The 21,261-nt window shown below is 39.4% G+C and overlaps 1 protein-coding gene and 1 long non-coding RNA gene across 3 annotated transcripts in view; one reads left to right on the top strand and one right to left on the bottom strand.

Annotated features, from left to right (window-relative positions):
• Positions 1-4,892: 4,892 nt before the first annotated feature.
• Positions 4,893-19,042, top strand: LOC139362448 (uncharacterized). Of its 2 annotated transcripts, XR_011621429.1 has the most exons (4): positions 4,893-5,029; positions 13,342-13,444; positions 13,707-13,857; positions 18,904-19,042. It is a non-coding gene; the product is annotated as an uncharacterized lncRNA (long non-coding RNA). The 2 variants fall into 2 exon arrangements; XR_011621428.1 differs by lacking the exon at positions 13,707-13,857 and having other exon boundaries at positions 18,904-19,036.
• LOC105487850 (adhesion G protein-coupled receptor A3) overlaps positions 11,351-21,261 on the bottom strand; it is a 131,773-nt gene continuing 121,862 nt past the window's right edge. The window contains exons 17-19 of the mRNA XM_011751479.3: positions 16,502-16,647; positions 13,058-13,153; positions 11,351-12,917 (exon numbers count right to left, since the gene is read on the bottom strand). Of these exons, the coding sequence (XP_011749781.2) occupies positions 11,675-12,917; positions 13,058-13,153; positions 16,502-16,647 (1,485 nt within the window). The 3' untranslated portion in view covers positions 11,351-11,674. The remainder of the gene's footprint in view (positions 12,918-13,057; positions 13,154-16,501; positions 16,648-21,261) is intronic.

Below are 21,261 nucleotides of genomic sequence, written 5' to 3'. Positions count from 1 at the left end.
TAAGGGATGGTTAATAGCAGTTATGGAAGAATACTTGACTCTTTGTACGCTTGGATCAAGAAGCATGCTCTTGGCCACCTGGAAGATAAGGAAACATCCCCACCCCATCCTGGGAGATGAGACTCCCATGAGGGACAGGTGATTAGAAAATGGGCTGATTAGCTTTGGGTTGCCTTGCAATGAAATGCAGGGTAGAAGCACTGCACTGTCTTCTCCCATAGTATTCTCTCCTTTTGGGGATCCAGGATCCAGTGTAAAATGGCACCCTTAATTTTGGGGATCTGTCTTTGCCTTCAGCTGCTTATTTGCTGCTTAATTTGGCCCTAGAAACACATGCTTTCCTGGCCCTGTTGCTCCAAGGGCTCCACCCTGATAATACAGTAATACAGTTAAGAAACTGGCAAATAAAGAATCTTACAAGTGGTAAATCTTCTATTTATGTGTTATATGTTTACATCTAAAAGAGTTCTAATTAATTGGCTTAAAAGATAAGCACTTAAATATTTTGTCAGAAAAATACAAACTTTAATGCCTTTTTCTTCATATGACATCCGTAATCTTTTGGAAATAAAGACAGTTATAATATTATTGGTAAAATAAAATGACTTGAAAATGTAGACATTTGGTCTAAATTAAGGTCAAATATCAGATTTGTTAAATGCTTTAAGGTCAAACTAAGTTTGACCATCTTGAGTCAATTTTTGTATAAGGTGTAAGGAAGGGGTCCAGTTTCAGTTTTCTGCATATAGCTAGCTAGTTTCCCCAACACCATTTATTAAATACGGAATCCTTTCCCCATTGCTTGTTTTTATCAGGTTTGTCAAAGATCAGATGGTTGTAAATGTGTGGCATTATTTCTGAGGTCACTATTCTGTTCCATTGGTCTACATATCTGTTTTGGTACCAGCACCATGCTGTTTTGGTTACTATAGCCTTGTAGTATAGTTTGCAGTCAGGTAGCGTGATGCCTCCAGCTTTGTTCTTTTTGCTTAGGATTGTCTTGGTTATAGAGGCATTTTTTGATTCCATATGAAGTTTAAAGTAGCTTTTTCTAATTCTGTGAAGAAAGTCAATGGTAGTTTGATGGGGATAGTATTGAATCTATAAATTACTTTGGGCAGTACAGTCACTTTCACAATATTAATTCTTCCTATCCATGTTTTTTCCATTTGTGTCCTCTTTTATTTGCTTGAACAGTGGTTTGTTGTTCTCCTTGAAGAGGTCCTTCACATCCCTTGTAAGTTGTATTCCTAGGCATTTTATTATATTTGTAGCAATTATGAATGGGAGTTCATTCATGATTTGGCTATTATTGGTGTACAGGAATGCTTGTGATTTTTGCACATTGGTTTTGTATCCTGAGACTTTGCTGAAGTTGCTTATTAGTTTAAGATTTTGGGCTGAGACAATGGGGTTTTCTAAATATACAATCATGTCATCCACAAGCAGAGAAAATTTGACTTCCTCTCTTCCTATTTGAATACCTTTATTTCTTTCTCTTGCCTTATTGCCCTGGCCAGAACTTCCAGCACTGTGTTGAATAAGAGTGGTGAGAGAGGGCATCCTTGCCTTGGGCTGGTTTTCCAAGGGAATGCTTCCAGCCTTGCCCATTCAGTATGATATTGGTTGTGGGTTTGTCACAAATAGTTCTTATTATTTTGAGATACATTCCATCAATACCTAGTTTATTGAGAGTTTTTAGCATGAAGAAGTGTTTAATTGATTGAAGGCCTTTTCTTCATCTATTGAGATAATCATGTGGTTTTTGTCATTGGTTCTGTTTATGTGATGGATTATGCTGATTGATTTGCATATGTTGAACCAGGCTTGCATCCCAGGGATGAAACCAAGTTGATCGTAGTGGATAAGCCTTTTGATGTGCTGCTGGATTAGGTTTGCCAGTATCTTATTGAAGTTGTTTTTTTTTTTTTTTTTTGAGATGGAGTCTTGCTCTGTCACCCAGGCTGGAGTGCAGTGGCACGATCTCAGCTCACTGCAAGCTCCGCCTCCCGGGTTCACGCCATTCTCCTGTCTCAGCCTCCCGAGCAGCTGGGACTACAGGCGCCTGCCACCATGCCCGGCTAATTTTTTCTATTTTTTAGTAGAGATGGGGTTTCACTGTGTTAGCCAGGATGGTCTCTATCTCCCGACCTCATGATCTGCCCGCCTCCTCCTCCCAAAGTGCTGGGATGACAGGCATGAGCCACCATACCCGGCCTATTGAAGATTTTTGCATCAATGTTCATCAGGGATATTTGCCTGAAATTTCCTTTTTTTGTTATGTCTCTGCCAGGTTTTGGTGTCAGGATGATGCTGGCCTCATAAAATATGTTAGGGAGGAGTTCTTCCTTTTCTATTGTTTGGAATAGTTTCAGAAAGAACAGTACCACCTCCTCTTTGTACCACCGGTGGAATTTGGCTGTGACTCTGTCTGGTCCTGAGCTTTTTTTGGTTGGTAGGCTATTAATTACTGCCTCAATTTTAGAACTTGTTATTGGTCTATTCAGGGATTTGATTTCTTCCTGGTTCAGTCTTGGGAGGGTTTATGTGTCTAGGAATTTATCCATTTCTTTTAGATTTTCTAGTTCATTTGTGTAGAGGAGTTTAGAGTATTCTGATTGTAGTTTGTATTTCAGTGGGATCAGTGGTGATCTCCCCTTCATCATGTTTTACTGTGTCTATTTGATTCTCCTCTCTTTTCTTCATTATTAGTCTGGCTATTGGTCTATCTATTTTGTTAATCTTTACAAAAAAGCAGCTCCTGAATTCATTGATTTTTGAAAGGTTTTTCGTGTCTCTATCTCCTTCAGTTCTGCTCTTAGTTATGTCTTGTCTTCCGTTAGTTTTTGAATTTGTTTGCTCTTCTTCTGTAGTTCTTTTTTTTTTTTTTTTTTTTCTGAGACAGTGTCTCGCTCTGTCACCCAGGTTGGAGTGCAGTGGTGCGATCTCCACTCACTGCAAGCTCCACCTCCCAGGTTCATGCCATTCTCCTGTCTCAGCCTTCGGACTAGCTGGGATTACAGGCACCCACTACCACGCCTGGCTGTTTTTATTTTTAGTAGAGACGAGGTTTCACCGTGTTAGCCAGGATGGTCTCGATCTCCTGACCTCAGAATCCGCCCTCCTCAGTCTCCCAAAGTGCTGGAATTACAGGTGTGAGCCACCGTGCTCGGACTTCTCTCGTTTTTTTTAATGTGATGTTAGGGTGTCGATTTTAGATCTTTCCTGCTTTCTCCTGTGGGCATTTAGTGCTATAAATTTCCTTCTAAACGTTGCTTTAGCTGTGTCTCAGAGATTCTGGTACATTCTGTCTTTGTTCTCATTGGTTTCAAAGAACTTTATTTGTGCCTCAATTTCATTATTTACCCAGTAGTCATTCAGGAGCAGGTTGTTCAGTTTCCATGTAGTTGTGCAGTTTTGACTGAGATTCTTAATCCTGAGTTCTAACTTGATTGCGCTGTTCTTAGGAACCTACAAAGAGACTTAGACTCCCACACAATAATAGTGGGAGACTTTAACACCTCACCCTCAATATTAGACAGATCAATGAAACAGAAAATTGACAAGGGTATTCAGGACTTGAACTCAGCTCTGGACCAAGCAGACCTGAGACACTTACAGAACTCTCCACCCCAAATAAACAGAATATACATTCTTCTCACCACCGCATAACACTTATTCCAAAATTCATCACATAATTGGAAGTAAAATACTCCTCAGCAAATGCAAAAGAATGGAAATCATAACAATTTACCTACTTTAAAGCCATTAGATTCTAGATAAGGTCTGGGGACATGTGGACTTAGCCACATCCCCTAGCTATGTGGAGCATCAGCTCTTATCTGCAGTTCTGCCTGGTGTGTCCTAGGTTAGGCACCACACCTAGTACACAATTAAAATTTCTTACTAACCAGGGTTTTCATCAAAAGTAAAAGTTGCTAAAAGTTAACATTGTAACATGTAATTGAGACTACTGAAGAAAACAGTTTTACATTCAAGGTGTGTAAAAAAAGTAAAATGTACTTTTGGTAAATATTATAAGAAGGCATGAGAATGTGGATTTTTTGCCTAAAGGGTTAAAGAATTGTTTTAAGTTAGAATAAAGCTAAAGGTTTGAACAGTTGTGGAAGGTTTGAAAAAATTGTGAGAGATTCTGTGTGCAAACATATTGGCTAAAATTAAAGGGGTATTATTCAGTTTTTCCAAAAATTAAACATTGGAATAAAAGCACCACAGGTTTTCCTCAGGGCACTAATCTGCTCTTTCACAAAAATAAAGGGTTATAAAAGTTTTATAAGAATCTTATGGTTAAACATTAAAATTGGGTAAATATGTCCATATGATTTTATTAAAACTTGGGTTTCAAATTAATAGTACATTAATGTAAAGGTAAAATTTGGCTTATTTGGTATAAAAATCATACAGGAAGCATTATCAAATGTGAAAGTGTTTTGCTTTCTTTGACTATATTTACATAAATGTGTTATTGGTGTATGTTCCAAAGTTATGGGAAACTCCTATAATTCTAATATGATTTAGTGTGTTAATAATTATCATTGTTCTGTAGAATTTTGTGTGCCACAGAAGTAACCAAATTTCCTTATCAATTGTGGCCTTAATAGTGGCTGTCCTAAAACTTCCACAATCGCTCAGACAATCGTTGTGTTTTAATCCTTTTTAGAAGGTGATTTATAATCAACCATAGAACTCTAGCAGGTGTTCTTAAATGCAGATTTTCTGATAACTTTGTAGATTGTGACATCAGAATAAAGAAAAACTCTCAGAACTCTCACAGAGAGCTGAAATGTTCATAACTATCAAATAGAAGTTAACTACATGGACTAAACTGAAGAAGTGTAATCTTTTTAACTTTGCTTAAAATGCTGCTGATCCTTTGTTTTGCTTTTCAGAGTTAAGAATACTTTTGAGCTATTTACAACTTTTAGCAATTGAGTAAAATATCCTCCTGTGAACAAAATTTGGAGCATATTTGTTTCTCTCTGCCTGACTTCTCCAAAATTTGGAAACTGTGAGTATTCTTAATTTATGGCAATATAGTTACTTGCGTAAGTTTAATAAGAATCTATTTTCTTTTGTAACAGGAGACAATTGGAGAAATTGGTTATTCTACCAAGGCTTTGACTGGAATGGTATGTTTTCCTTTAAGGAATCAAACCTGACTTGTAGGGACAATAAAAACCCTCTGGGGAACTGGACTCATACTTTGCCTATACAGTCCCTGTATAGGGTTTCTGAACTATGGTAATTAAAGAACGTCACTTTCTCACAGGCCCAGGAGCCCAAAGTTATCTTGGGACCTCAAAAAGAAAGGAATTTATCCAACTTATAAGTATTTGAGGGTAAAAACTCATGGAGGGGCTCGGCTTTAAAAAAGTCTTATCTGAGATTCCTTATGTAACAGAGTTCCTTTAAAGCCAATTAAAAAGCCTATGTGAAAAATAACTATTCTTGCTGTACTTTATACAAATAATCAGGCCAATTATAATAAAGCAAATCGGTCTTACTATAATTTGTCTTAGTAAAAATAGGAAACTGGAGAGAAAATTATTATGTTTCAAGAACTATGGTACGCTTGTTATTAAATTCTAGTCTCGTTTGTTGTTTTTAAGTTTGTCTCTGCAATTTAGGCTAACCCTGCTTATTCCTGTGAACCAGCCAGTGATCTCTGACTGCTGCTCAGAAGAAACAAGAGGGATGGGTAATATAAAAATCTGGATCAGCATTCTAATTCTGGGCACATTACAATCAACTAACAACCCTATACCAGCTTAGTTTCAACAGCTGCCCCGTTCATAAAAAACCTTCTAATTTAGTTTACTTGGAATAACTTTACTTATTTTGCTTTACTTTTATGGAATATGTTGCTGTTATACTCTTTGTGTAGGAATACAGGACAAGCTTACTGAATGTTTCTTAAACTGAACACTTATTAATCTTCCAGATATCACCTCTTGTCAAAACTCAAGAGTCATAAATGGCCCTCGCCATAGTGATGCTTTCTGATTGAGCTCCTGTCTACCCCAAACACAAGAGACCCTAATAGTTAGGCAGGAATATCATCGCTTCTATTCAGCCTGAAGAAGTTACAGAATATGGATCTTCGTCCCTCTACAACCTTTAGGATTAAGGGTTCTCTTATAAAAGAGAGGGTGGAAATGTCAGAGGCATGTAAACTGGAGCAACTCCAACTTAAACAGGAGCTGGGTTGGAGCTGGGTAAAATGAGGCTGAAACCTACTGGGCTGCATTCCCAGACGGTTAAGGTATTCTAAGTCACAGGATGAGGTTGGAGGTCAGCACAAAATACAGGTCATAAAGACCTTGCTGATAAGCAGTTTGCAGTAAAGGAGCCAGCCAAAACCCACTAAAACCAAAATGGCCAAGAGTGACTTCTGGTCATCCTCACTGCTACACTGCCACCAGCACCACAACAGTTTACAAATGTCATGGCAATGTCAGGAAGTTACCCTATATGGTCTTAAAAGGGGAGGCATGAAAAATCCACTCCTTGTTTAGCATACCATCAAAAAATAACCATAAAAATGTGCACCAGCAGCCTCAGGGCTGCTCTATGGAGTAGCCGATTCTTTTATTTCTTTACTTTCTTGATAAACTTCATTTCACTTTGCACTGTGGACTTGCCTTGGATTCTTTCTTGCATGAGATCCAAGAACTCTCTCTTGGGGTCTGGATCAGGACCCCTTTCTGGTAACACTGTGAACTCAAAATACCTGAGACAGGTGTCAATTTAGAAAGTTTATTTTGCCAAGGTTAAGGACGTGCCCATAATACAGCCTCAGGAGGTCCTGATGACATGTGCCCAAGGAGGTAGGGGTACAGCTTGGATTTTTACATTTTAGGGAGATATGAGACATCAATCAATATGTGTAAGATGTACATTTGGTCTGAAAATGTGGTACAACTCGGTCTGGAAAGCCAGGAGGGGGCTTCCAGGTCATAGGTAGATAAGAGACAAACTATTGCATTCTTTTGCATTTCTGATTACCCTTTCACTGAATACACAATTTACAGGAATAACCACCAATGCTTTAGTCTGGCTTAGTGAAACAACAGGGCAAAGGAAGCAATCAGATATGCATTTGTCTCACATGAGCAGAGGGATGACTTTGAGTTCTGTCTGTCCTTTGTCCACAAGGAATTTCCTTGTGGGCACATTGTGAGGGAAGTATGTAGCTTTTTAATCTTCATAGCTATCTTATTTTAGGAATAGAATGGGAGGCAGGTTTGCCCAATGCAGTTCCCAGCTTGACTTTTCCCTTTGGCTTTGTGATTTGCGGGTCCTGAGATTAATTTTCCTTTCACAGTACTCATAACCAAACCCAGCTTTGCAAGCAACCATGTCTTGCAAATATAGGTTCTGATTAGAACAATAGAAATTTATCCATAAAAGCAAACCTACATTAGTCTTATATGCCAAAACAGGGTGAACACACTGATTACAAAATTGAAGATGTGATTTGTTGCATTCTTTGGAATGCATCTGAAGAGTCTTTGAATACATTTTGAATTTTTTGAAAATACCTGATATAGGTCTTCATCAGTGTCTTCTTAAACCAGATGGCAGCAGCAAATAACAGCCAGCAAGTAATTACAAGCATTCAATTTTATGAGAGAAGGTAGTGGTCCATCTCCATCAATGACTCTACAAATATAGCTTCTTAATACTATGTAAGAAATAGTATAATACCTGTAAATTCACATTCAGTATCTACTTCTAAGCCTCTGGCATGTCCAGTGAAAGGAGGCTGGAAAAAAGCTTTAACCAAAGGCTGCCTGGGGCCTCACATAATACAAAGCTGGGTCAGGTCTACAAAAAAGGTGGAAAGACCACGTTTATCAGCCTACAACAACTAAGTTAATACACACTGTACATGTTTATCAATCAATGTCTCCCACAGCCCAGTTAAAACCACTGCTTAGGAGCTTCTAATGGCTAATAAAAGACATGGCTGTAAACTGATCTGAGTAGGTTAGAAGGGTTCAAGAGAGTTCATACCAAAACTAAAACAAACAAACAAAAAAACCCAAAAAACAAAAAACAGAATTTTATTGGTTACAATCTCACCTTCATCTAAGACCTAGCAACATGTGGTCATATTTTTAGCACTGGCAGATTACAAACAATGAAAAATTTCTCCTTAAGGAGTTTGCTTTGTTTATACAAACAAATCTATTGCGTTTACTATTGCTTATATTTCAATATAAGCAATAATCCACGTGACAGTATTAATAAAAGTGCTAACAAAAATACAACAAAATTAGCAAAAGTCATGAAATGACTCAAATTTGGAAAACATCATTAAGTGATTATGAACAATCAAATCACCTCTCAGATAAAAGCACTGGGGTCAATATTAAAATAACTAAATGATTATTGGAATCCAAAAAGAAAAACAGAATTAAGATTTGTTTTAAATTTTGGATTGCTGTTGCATGCCTCACTTTCCTTGATGATTTAGTTAAATTCCTGCATCAGATGTTTTCAGTTAATGTTTTTACTTCCTAATTTTTTATGTTCTCAACCAACTTCAGTATGGGCATTCTGAACTCAATGCTTGAAACATGTAAGTCTGTTCTAACATTGTTGATTCTCTATAATGTGACTTATGTATAGACTCCAATCAGCATCTATACCTAAGTTGCCATCTGTATATATTACTAATATAAATATATTAAACGTAGATATAGTTACATTGTTACATTTATCCAAACTATCCTGAAATTTAAAAATCAGTTGCCACCTATTAATGAGCTGAAATATTAATATACGTTTACATTAGTATATAAACCTTGTCACAAAAATACTCATACACAAATCTAATTGTTACCTAAAAATCAGGTTAGTATATAACATTATGTATATAATATGTAGATATGTTTACATTAAGAAAATAACTTTTGGCTGGGCTCAGTGGCTCATACCTATAATCTCAACACTTTGGGAAGCAAGGGTGGGAGGATCACCTGAGGCCAGGAGTTTGAGACCAGTCAGGGCAACACAGCGAGACCCATCTCTACAAAAAGAAAAAGAAAAATAGCCAGGCTGCTGGCTTGTTCCTGTAATTCTAGCTACTCAGGAGGCTGAAGTGGGAGGATCGCTTGACCCCAAGAGCTCGAGGTTACGGTGTACCATGATCCCCACTGCACTCCATTCTACGCGACAGAGTGAGACCTCAACTCTTAAAAAAAAGTCATGAAATAAAAGAATCATAAATGCTTCCTTAAGTAGAATATAACCAACTATACCTTATTATGAAACTAAACACTCAAAACAACTAGGATAAGAATAAAGTCTGATACAATTATAGATAATAAACACTGTAAAAGCAATGAAATGTGTTGCCAAGCATGGTGGCCTCCGCATTGGCAAACATGGTTCTAGCCGTGGGCATGGTATAACCTGCCAGCATGTCCAGCAAGTCAGGAATTCTTTGGATCTTGTCAAATTTCTTAAATTAGGAAAATGATCATGCTGTGATCTCTAAGAAAACGGAAACATTTAACAGTTTAAAATTCTATGAAAAATAGAGAATCTCAGTTATAAATCATAAATGACAAAGGTGGAGGGAATATATTACTCACTTCCTATACACAAATATCAAAACTCGAATTGAAATACTAAGGATGAGTAAGGGATCGTTCATCACTCTCCACGCTATGAGGAACAAAATCCCCTTGAACATTTTCAGTGGAATCTTCATCGTCTTCCAAGTGTTTGATTTCTTTTCCAGTCCTTCCCCACCCCCAGCACCTCGTCTGTTACCTAAAATAAGGCATGTTTAAATGAATACATGTTTTCTGAATGGGCAACATCTTCCGGGAAGGAAAATTCCTCACTTCCTTTGCAGAGGTAGGAAAAAGAAGAAGAAAGTTATCTCCCTAGGTACAGCTGACCAGCAGGTCAAACAGGTTAAACACTGAGCAAATAAAAAAATGGTGATAAATAAGAATTATTCACTCCATTTCTTATTAGCTTATCTTTGTCATTTCCAAACACCATCTGGTACATAATGTATCAATTTACCAGGAGACCATAAACCAGGAAGTATTTCCAAATCTATCCACTGGCTACTTTATTTCCCCTTCCAGAAAAGAACGTCTCTAAAACTCAAACCTAAAAGGCTTAAAACTATCGGTTTTATTATTGTCAAGCAAAGTAACATTTCTAATGCAGTAACCCAGTGAAAAGTGAACATTTACACTAGAATGGGTAATCTCATGATGGCTCAGAGAATCGTTCTCTGTACATAAGCAGTTAATCTCTCAGAATTTAAAGTTTACTAAGCTAAACGGCTTGACTCTTTTTAGCATTTCTTGAATATGTATTTTTGAATCCGATCTGATTCAAACCTTTAGACTTCCACTGAAAAGAGATCAAAGCTGTGTCAATGTTGCAGACGTTGTCTTGCATACGAGGAAACTGAGAACCCCAGTGAGACTCTGGACTGGAGATGGGTTAGGCTGTAGTGTAGCAAAGACCAGTGAGTGAGAACTTTTGCAGCACAGCTGTTTTTAGAATTTTGGAATGGGATTTAATCAATACTTCCGCATGAATCTAAGGAACTTGATCTGTTCCTTAGATAACTTTATCCGTCCAGGATGGATACTCCTGGGTGAGTCAATCTTAATTTTGCGTTTGCTCCTTCCTGAGACATAGCCCCAAATCTTGCACTGGGTGGATAAAGGCAGTATCTGTGATACATTTGTCCATATATTGTTCCTTCGTCGTACCTAGTTACTAAAATCCTTTAACATGATGTTAGTACTGCTGAAAAGAAAACTAATTACCCTATAAAACTGTAACTCTGCCTTCCATTCCACAGATTAGAGAGATGCCAAAGTACAAAATAAAAGTGAGCATAAGAGCCAATATGGAAGAATGTGAACCTTAAATGGTAGCTCTCCATTTGCATTCAAGAATAACTTTTGTGTAGGAATCACCCCTACCTGGCCCCACCAAAAACAGTAAGAAACTTAAGCCCAAATATAAAGCAATGAAAAGGCCACAACCATGTTGAAAATAGTATTAACAGGATCCAAGGAATAATGCAAAATTAATGCAATGTAGGGAATTTTTTAGGCATTTCCATTTTCAAAAAACATCCTGAGAGATCCTTTTAAAACCTGGTAGCATTAAAACTAGACTTATAAAATACAGCAACCCAAACATCACTTTGATTTATGTGCCAATATCAATACACTTAACCATGCAATATATATATAACTGACCTCTGTGTAAACTACCCCAAACCGCTAATTTCATTGAAGTAGAACTAAATGCTTGTATTGTAAAATATAAAAATAACAGATTGACACAATAACAAACACCTATTTATTATATTAAATACAAGCCTGAAATGTTAAGTACAGATTCTAAGAAATTACATTTCAGATCCCAAAATGTCCTGTTGGTGCTTCGACAACGAAAACCATGTTTTAGAAAGATTTTATTTCACATCCTAAAACATAGCAACAATTTGGGGATAAAAATAAGTAAAATCCAAAACTTCAAAGTTTATTCCAAATTCTTTTGAATCCCTATGGTGGCTGTAAACAGTTTTTAAATGTTCATAGCTTGAAGGAATGTGAATATCACAGTTTCTATGAATTTCTGCCTAGGAAGCCCAGCAACGTTAAACAGTAGTTTCGTGTTTCCACAGTCCAGTCCTAACATTGCCAGTGCTATCGGTACCCAGCAAGGATCCCTCCTGCCCAGTGCTTTTAATTGGTCCATTCTGAATGGCCAAGTTGAGGCCATAAGATTTCTGCTGATTTTCAAGTTCAACCACAGCTGGCTTCCTTAACGCATCTTTTTTACTACTGGTTGAAACTGGCTTTTCGAAATTTCTGCTGCTTTTGGGAAGTGTGCTACAAGCATCACTGCTGTCTTGCTGGGGTCGGTTGTACTGTCTCTCTCTGTAGGCTAAATAAGCTCTTCGGCTCCTTGAGTGTCCTTCGTGATTGCCCAGCCGGCTTTTAGGTAAGCCGTTCTGCACGCTTCCTTCCACGCTCGTTGGGACATCGTAGGCATATTCTCTTAGGACTGTGAGTCGGCTTGCCCGGTGTCCTTTACTTCTGTTTTTATGGTGGCGGCTTGAGTGCACATTTGTTCGAAACTGAACTTCTAAAGGAGCCACGTGCATTTTAATATCGTTGTCCATCGAATGTTCTGTCAGACTATTATCAAGTTGAGGGGTGGAGTTCAAAGGTAAAGAATTGGCATGGCACTGAGCTGCAGCCGCCTGTAAGTTTGTTAACTTGCAGCCCTGGGAGGAATTTTTGAAGCTTGAAGCACTTTTGTTTGTGCATGAAGACTCCGCACTGCTATTGGCGCACTTGGACGCCTCTCCATTTGTCCCGCTGGAGTTGGGGGGCTGGACATTGACTTGTACTGAATACGAGCTCCGTCCTGGGCAGCAAGTCATGATCCACGCAAGTCTAACGTCCTCCCTATTAACACAATGGTGGACCATGAAGAACGCACTGAAGCTTAAACATGTGGCTCCAAAAACGAAGCTAAACACCAAGTCCAAAGGGTAATACAAAGAAACAGCCAAAGCCCCAAACATCCACAATGCAACATATAAGAGCAAAGTAAGGCTGGCCCCCAAAAGCTGAGAATGAAAAGTGTGCTCATTTTCCAAGGCTGATGTAGAAATCAGAGACAAAGACATTGAATCCTGATGATTTATTTCTCCATTTTCATTGGCTGCCAATCTCTGTTGCTCCTCCGTGGGCTCCTTAAGCTCATATTTGCGCTCAGGGTGTCTTTTCAACTGAATAAATATGCTCAGAAAGTACATGCAGTTTACAAAAGTGATGAAGCTGGCTGGCCCGTAGAAGGCTCCCAAGGAGGGTTCCCACGCCATCCAGCAACTGGAAAAGAATATGGTAAACCAGATCGATGCTTCATGTTTCAACACGTTATTTAAGAAACTGCAATCACCTCTGATGCCTAGAAACTACTTAAAAGAGAAACAACTGGGTCATATACACAGAGAATACAAAATACTCACTAGGGTGCATTTGGCCGACTGCCATAATTCTTAATGTTCGCTGCTGCGGTTATGCCGCAGACAATGATAGGGATACCACCGCCAATCAGGTAAAATCTGGAAGGAGGAACCACAGAAAAACCACTCATCACTCCGCTTTTTAACATATTATCTATCATAACATCTCAGTACTTCAAAAGTCATTCCCTGAAGATTAACTATTATTTTTATTCCAATAATAAGCTGAGAGTTTCGTTCGGGAGGCTGATTTATTAGCAGTAATGTGATTTTGTTTTGTTTTTTAGATTTCTTGTTTTAAAGCACAGGTCTAGTGAGTTTCCGAGTAGAGGAACGCTGATCAGCTTCTGCCACCTTGTGGCCACGCAAAGTAACACTCTGTGCCTGCAGGTAGGATTTCAGCGTTTTGTGTGTGTGTGGGGAGGGAACTGGCTTCTTTTAGATTCAGCCGGTGAACTGAAAAGTGCCATAGTTCATACAAAAAATGTAACGACATACTAATTACTGATTAATGTTCAGCTCAGCCTGCATGTCCCAGGACTGCCCACTGCTTTGTATCTCATCCCCAGTCCACTGAGATTGAGGTAAGGAGGGTATCTGGATCCCAGCAGCTTCACAGAGTGCAGAGGCCCTACTGACCCCTTTTCCACAGAACAGCAGGGGACAGCAAGGGAAATGATGGTGCAATAAAAGCTGATTGAAACAGAGCAGTGACTGGTCCTACAAAGAAACATTTTGTGGTCATCTCTGAGCTCCTTGATCTCTCTGAAAAAGAAATTTCCGTCCAGGATGGATACTCCTGGGTGAGTCGATCTTAATTTTGCATTTGCTCCTTCCTGAGACATAGCCCCAAATCTTGCATTGGGTGGATAAAGGCAGTATCTGTGATACATTTGTCCATATATTGTTCCTTCGTCGTACCTAGTTACTAAAATCCTTTAACATGATGTTAGTACTGCTGAAAAGAAAACTAATTACCCTATAAAACTGTAACTCTGCCTTCCATTCCACAGATTAGAGAGATGCCAATAATATGTGACCTTCCCCTTCTTCCTGCTATACTAATTCACATCTGCTTCTTACCTGAAAAGAAAGCATTATTTCCAAAATTAATCTTGGGCCCTATCACCCTGTGACTCTTCTTTCAACGTCACCAAACCCCTGGTCTTCTTGTTATTAAATAACCCTATTTTGCATCTTTAAAATCTTCTGTACTGCTTATTTCCAGCCTATACATACATTTTTTTTTCAAGTTTCCAGCCTATTTCCAGCCTATATATATAGCCTATATTTCCAGCCTATACACACACACACACACACACACACACACACACACACACATTCAAGTTTCCCCACCTTCTAAAACTTTCCTTGAACTACCATTTCTTTTCTCTCTTCCTTCTGCAAACACTAGTACCACGACTTCCTTGCCTTTATCACCTTATTGTTGGCTGTACCCACTTACTACCATGATGCTAAAAATGTCCTCTGTGGGGTCAGATGAGTCTCACGGGCAAATCCCGTGTCCCACCCTCCAGACGGCAGTGTTGCCCAGGCTTCCTTAAGCTAAAGGATATGGGGAAAGCAGGGTTAAAGGGCAGAGCTTGAGCAGTCTAATGCAAAGAGGATACTTGTGTGTCATTTGGGGACTGCAAAGAGTTTGAAGCCCAAGCTGCCTTTTCTTTAACTCTGTATCTTTGTTCTCAGAACCTTACAGGAAGGAACAGCTCCTTAAGGTTCCCAAGTTTCAGATTCCCAAGTTTCTGAGCCAAACACCATCATCTCTCATTTCTCTTAATAGAAGTGAGGGAGGTGTCAAATCTCATCCTACAATTTAACTCTGGGGCCACCAAGCACCCCTGCTGCTCCTTGTCAAACACGGAACCACTCTCCCCCAAATCTTCCATGGTCTCGGGTGTTCTCTTTCTGCAGCCAAAAATCCAGTGATTTTTTTCCACAACCCATCTATTAAACACTAGTATGGTCCAAGTATCAATCTTTTCTTAACTAACTTCCCCTTGGGAGATCCTATTCATTATCATGGCTTCAATGATAATGAATAACATAAGGAAATGTCTCCTGCTCCTCCTACATAATCTCTAGCTTGTCCTCTCTGCTGAGCCCTGGACTTCTAAAAATGTAAACACTCCACAAGAAAGTATTGATGAGCCTACCGCCCCGTTTCCCCTCTCCACGTCTCCCCCACCCACCTGCCCTTTCTGCTTTTCCTATCTTATTTCTCAGTTGATGGAAACACCCTCTGTCAAGCTAGAATAGACAACTCACAGTCTTCTTCAAATTTCTCTCCCTCACACATCTCTTAAATCCAGCTGGACATCAGTCCTAGAGAAACTGCTTCAAGCCTCTCAAACTTGGGTCCTCCTCTGTGTTCTCCATGACACTGTTCTGGTCTTCATGGGGGATACCCTAATAACCTCAGCAGAATTCCTTATTCTTGGGGATTCTGATTAGTACTGCACACTAGAGCGATAGCTGCCTTCTAAAATGACACTGTGTCAGGCCACTCCCTTAGTTAAAAGTCTTCAGTGGCTGCCCACATTTTAAATAGGACCCACAGAGGACTCAAAGCCAGCTTCCATCCTGAATTCCTGCTACCTGACACCAAACACCTGAGGTTCCAGCCAAACTGCACTCCTCAAGGTTTCCTCAGCTCACTCTTCACTTTTACACTTTGCCCTGATCACAGTAAGGTTCATGCCAGTGGCCCAGCATTTCCTAATAACCCCCACCCCCAAAATTAATGGCTTCTTGCTTTACATTTTCAAATAACTTATCTCCACTATGCTTCTCACACAGCACAGTCAGTGCTCATGCCTGTCTCCTCCTGCAGACTATAAACTCCCAAAGGGCAAGGGGGTCTTCTCTAAATCCCTGGCCCAGGGCCAGTGACATATCAGGCATTCAACAGGCTTGGTCATCACTGATAGATTTTACTCATCCAGCATGATCATTCATTTACCATTTTTCATATTACAATGGATAGGAAAGACATATTACAAGTCTTTTTGTCCTTTGCACAGAATAATTAAATTGATACATACTTGAGATTATGACCTCAAGGAAATAAAAACAGCTGACAGTTTCATAGGGCCTATGACATGGCCGATCCCATCGTAAGTGCTTTGCCCATTTACTCATTTATTCCTCACAACTCGAGGATGGGAGAATCAGCCCCACTTCTGAGATGATCTTGGAAGGCTCAGAGAGGGTACAGAAGTTGACTGAGGACTCGCCGCTGGAAGGATGCCTAAGCCATTTTCAAAGCCAAAGTCATTTTCAAAACCAGGCAGGTCCTGCGTACAAGTCCGTTCTTTTACTTCCCAAAATTCACTCAGCAATTTTGTTATAATTTACAATTATGCTTCAATGAAAGCAGAGAAAACACTTAATTGACCCTTAAGATAATACAACAAAGATAGGAGATACCTGAGCATTGGTCTTGGTGGGGGTGGTGGTTCATCAGGATCCTGGCATCTTTTAGCTTTTTTAGTGACTTGTTTGTAGATATTTCGAGCTGTCACTCCTACCCATAGTACTGTGGCAAGGGTGGAATAGTGAAGAATTATCCCAACCTACAAGGAAGATCAAAGAATGCATAAACTAAGAAAAAAAATGTTCCTATTACGGCTTATCTCAAAATTGGTAAGTAAGTTTCAGAAGTCTGATTCGAAAGCAGCAGGAAGGCCTATCTTAATAATCAACTCTGTTGCCTGCTAAGGCAACACCACGTTCTAACAGACGCATGACAGGGAATCACGTTCCTCAAATACACAAACCGACAATTGGCTCTAGGAAGCCCACAAGCTACCATTTATACCCAAGATGACCCTTAATAACGGACGGAACTGGCTCCTGGACATTAAACCAAAGGTGTGTTTTTCATAGGTGTGACATTATACATTAGCGTTCATTTTCTTTTTTTTTTGAGACAGAGCCTCGCTCTGTCACCCAGGCTAGAGTGCTGTAGTGTAATCTCGGCTCACTGCAACCTCTGCCTCCTGGGTTCAAGCGATTCTCCTGCCTCAGACTCCTGAGTAGCTGGGACTACAGGTACGTGCCACCATGCCTGGCTAATTTTTGTATTTTTAGTAGAGACAGGGTTTCACTATGTTGGCCAGGCTGCTCTCGAACTCCTGACCTTAGGTGATCCATCCACCTTGGCCTCCCAAAGTGCTGGGATTACAGGCGTGAGCCACTACGCCCAGCTTAGAGTTCATTTTCTAACATTCTTTTTTTTTTTTTTTTTTTTTTTGAGACGGAGTCTCCCTGTGTCTCCCAGGCTGGAGTGCAGTGGCGTGATCTCGGCTCACTGCAAGCTCCGCCTCCCGGGTTCACGCCATTCTCCCGCCTCAGCCTCCCAAGTAGCTGAGACTACAGGCGCCCGCCACCACGCCCGGCTAGTTTTTTGTATTTTTAGTAGAGACGGGGTTTCACCATGTTAGCCAGGATAGTCTCGATCTCCTGACCTCGTGATCCACCCGCCTCGGCCTCCCAAAGTGCTGGGATTACAGGCTTGAGCCACCGCGCCCGGCCCTAACATTCTTTTTAAGGAGGAATATATAGAGGGCACAAATAACCACAGGGCGAAAGCCACAGCACACACAGAATAAGTTCCAGAGTAAGAGACCTGAGATATAATTCAGAGCTTTTATACATTGTAGCAGTCACAAAGCAATATAATAATATATTGATGGTTAAGACGGGGAACTCAGAAATGAAATTTCCCTTGATTTTTAAACTGGTATTCACCTCTTACCTGCTGGGTGACCTCAGCAAAGTCCTTTAGGTCACGTAAGACCTAAAGTGTTGGCTTCCTCACTTGAGAACCAAGAATAATATAAAAGTACTATGAGGTTAAGTAAAATTGTCCACATTAAGCATTTAGCAAATCTCCTATACGTGACAAGCAATTAGCAGAAATAACTATATTACTTATTAAGAATGTGATTTTGAGGAAATAACGCAAGCTCTCTGAAATTAACTTTCCTCAATTTAATAGTGGAAAATTATTAATCACCACCTCTGGGGGTTTCGTAGGCACTGAATGGACACAATACCTGGGATATAATAGGTGCTCAGTAAGTATAGGATAACTGCAATATATGCAAATGATATACACTGAAGTTTCTGTTTATCACATGACCTGTATATGAAGGAACTGTAGTTGAGGATGAAATTCTAGATGAAGATGTGAGGAAATGAAAGAGGCTTAAATTTTAGTTTAAGAAAAGTAAATGTCATATGTCACTGCAGTATCAAGGACATAATCCAGCTTTCTTAACCAGTAACTTGCTCTCTTTTTTTAATCACTGCTTTTTAATATAATTACAGGTAAGGCCGGGCGCGGTGGCTCACGCCTGTAATCCCAGCACTTTGGGAGGCCGAGGCGGGCGGATCATGAGGTCAGGAAATCGAGACCATCCTGGCTAACACGGTGAAACACTGTCTTTACTAAAAATACAAAAAACTAGCCGGGCGAGGTGGCGGGCGCCTGTAGTCCCAGCTACCGGGGAGGCTGAGGCAGGAGAATGGCGTGAACTTGGAAGGTGGAGCTTGCAGTGAGCAGAGATTGCGCCACTGCACTCCAGTCTGGGCGACACTGCGAGACTCCGTCTCAAAAAAAAAAAAAAAAAAAAAATTATTACAGGTAAAATTCCATTAATGAAATTCCAAGAAAAAATTTTGTCATTCTAAAGGGATGCCTCTCCAACCTCAAGAAAATCAGAGGTCAATTATAAAAGCATGGACCGCTGTCCAGAGTTTATTTTAATGAGAACAAATCTGCAGCAAAAACTTGGTGACCTGAAAGCCCAAATCTTATTTTGCAGGAGAAAGCCAGGGTGGTTCCTCTCCAGGTAAACCTTGCAATGGCTCTGAGGCGCTGGGAGAAGGGATCACGTCTGGCCCAACTACAAACGTCAGAAACGATCTTCTTAAAGAGAAAAGTGGCTTCGTGGTTCCCATTAGTTTTGCTGACTGCACTGTGAAAGCAAAATTTATACACAGAAGTGGAACAGAGAGCATAAAATAACCCTTTGAGCTGTCTAAAGTCATACCAAATATTTTAAGTAAAAATAGAATAAATGAATTTGATGCACAGAAACCAATAAATTCAAAACAAATCAGATATTGATTCAAAATGGTCAACTCTACTATTGCTGGGGGTGTCTCTGACACAAAGGTCAAACGAATGAGACAGGGCTTTAAAATACAAAAGGTTAAAAGTAACTTCAACACAGGAGGTGTCAAACAAAGAATTTTCTATAGGGAACAAAACCCATCTTTTAATCACTGAAGTGTTTTCTACGGCATTTCTAAATTTCCAGAGGAGGTTTACTCTTAAAGATACTGAAGCCTGATTATTACTAGTGGAATTTTAGAGGTATGATGACATCTATTAACACAGTCGTGAAAGCAAATCAGTAAATATTCTACAAGATTCGAAAAAAAGAGTGATTAAAATCTAGTACAAAAGATTTTCCTATCTTTTGGAACGTAGTATTTCCTATTGTATTCTCCATCTGACACTTCATCTACACGAAATATAACCTTGTTACCACATTTTCTTCCAAATAAATCAGAGATGCACATAGCAATTCTGTAAATTGTCTAGGAGTAATCTAATTCATAGAGCATGTAAATAATTAGTTAAATGCAGTAGATTATTATTCAAGAAAGCCACCTTACCTCGGGACACTAATTTCCAAAGTTGTAAAATGGGTATAAAATAATTATCCTAAAAAGTTCCACTCTGTATGTTTGTTATCTAACTATAAACTCTCACAAACTAGCATTCATTTAACCACAAATAAGACTACAACCATGCAACATGCATAGCAGCCGTGCAAAAAAAAAAAAAAAAAAAAAAAACTTTATGATGAATACAAGCATACAGACAATGAATACATAAACAATTAAAATTTTAACAGCTTCTATTAATAAGTGCCAGCTATGTATCCAAAAACATATTCTTGCATGTGATTTCACTTCATCCTTTTATCATCACCATTAGGTCAGTGTTAATTTTAAGATACAAAAACAGAGACTAAGACTGAGAGAAGTCATCCACCAGAGATTACATGGTCAATAACATGGCTGTGATTCAAACTGAAGTTAGATGGTTCCAAAGCCCTTGCCTTTTCTACTCTCCTACGCTGCCCACTACTAAGTACTAAAGCACAGTGATAGGGGCTGAGAGGCACTCAGAATCAAACCGACTAGCATTTGAATCATGCCTCTGCCACCTAATGGTCCTAGTGACTTGGGGAAAGTTATTTCAGTTGCCTATGATTCAGTTTATATAGTTATGAAATACACAAAGAAAAACTACCTCCTAGGGTTAATATGAAAGTTAAGACATAACACATGCACAGTAGTTGACAAGTAGAATGGTCTTAATATTCACTGACTAGATTTTTCCAAATACATCTCTTGTGCCACTGCAGCAATCCTCTAAATAACAGATCTCAAGGGCACCTAACAAGGGCGGCTGGCGTGATATTTAATAAATTCAATCATGGATTGGTGGAGCAACAAGGTATCTTAGATAAGATCCAGCTGAATCCTTTTACAGCATAGCTAAGAAAACCAAGGACCAAAAAATTAATGACCAATTATTTAGCAGTGTATCATGAACCAAAACACAGATCCCTTCCAGACTTGAGTTGATGCTCTTGACTTCGGGACTCAACTTCTTAGTTCTCGAACTTCAGCACCTTTAGCAAAAGGTCGTAGAAAGCACCTAAGGTCTTACCTGAAATGAATTTAGGAACCAGAGTGAGAAGTACCTGGCGGGTAGCACCTTTAATAACCTCAATCAATCACTGTGTGGGAAGAAACTACATTACAACCCATTCATGCTCTTCATAAAATACGTGAGCTCAGAGAGAGAGATAATAAAGACAAAACTACATGGATTATGTACAAATACAAACTGTACATAACAACATGTACACATGAGGGCTCAGTTTTTGAGAGGGAAGAACCTTAACAAACACTGAACTAGCCTGACCCATTTTATAGAAGAAACATTAAGCCCCTACTAGGTTAAGAGACTATTAACGTAAGCTGTTCTGGCGGACACAAAATTAGAACCTAGCTACTAGGATCTGGAATCCTAGGCTAGTCTGTTTTGCATTCTACCACTGCGCTCTGAGCTGGTGATTACCTGAATTGAGAATTACAAC

The sequence above is a fragment of the Macaca nemestrina genome, chromosome 3 (assembly GCF_043159975.1).
Source record: "Macaca nemestrina isolate mMacNem1 chromosome 3, mMacNem.hap1, whole genome shotgun sequence".
In the NCBI taxonomy this organism is placed as follows: Eukaryota; Metazoa; Chordata; class Mammalia; order Primates; family Cercopithecidae; genus Macaca; species Macaca nemestrina.
Note: the sequence above shows the minus strand (reverse complement) of the source record. Positions and strands in the feature narration are given on the sequence as shown.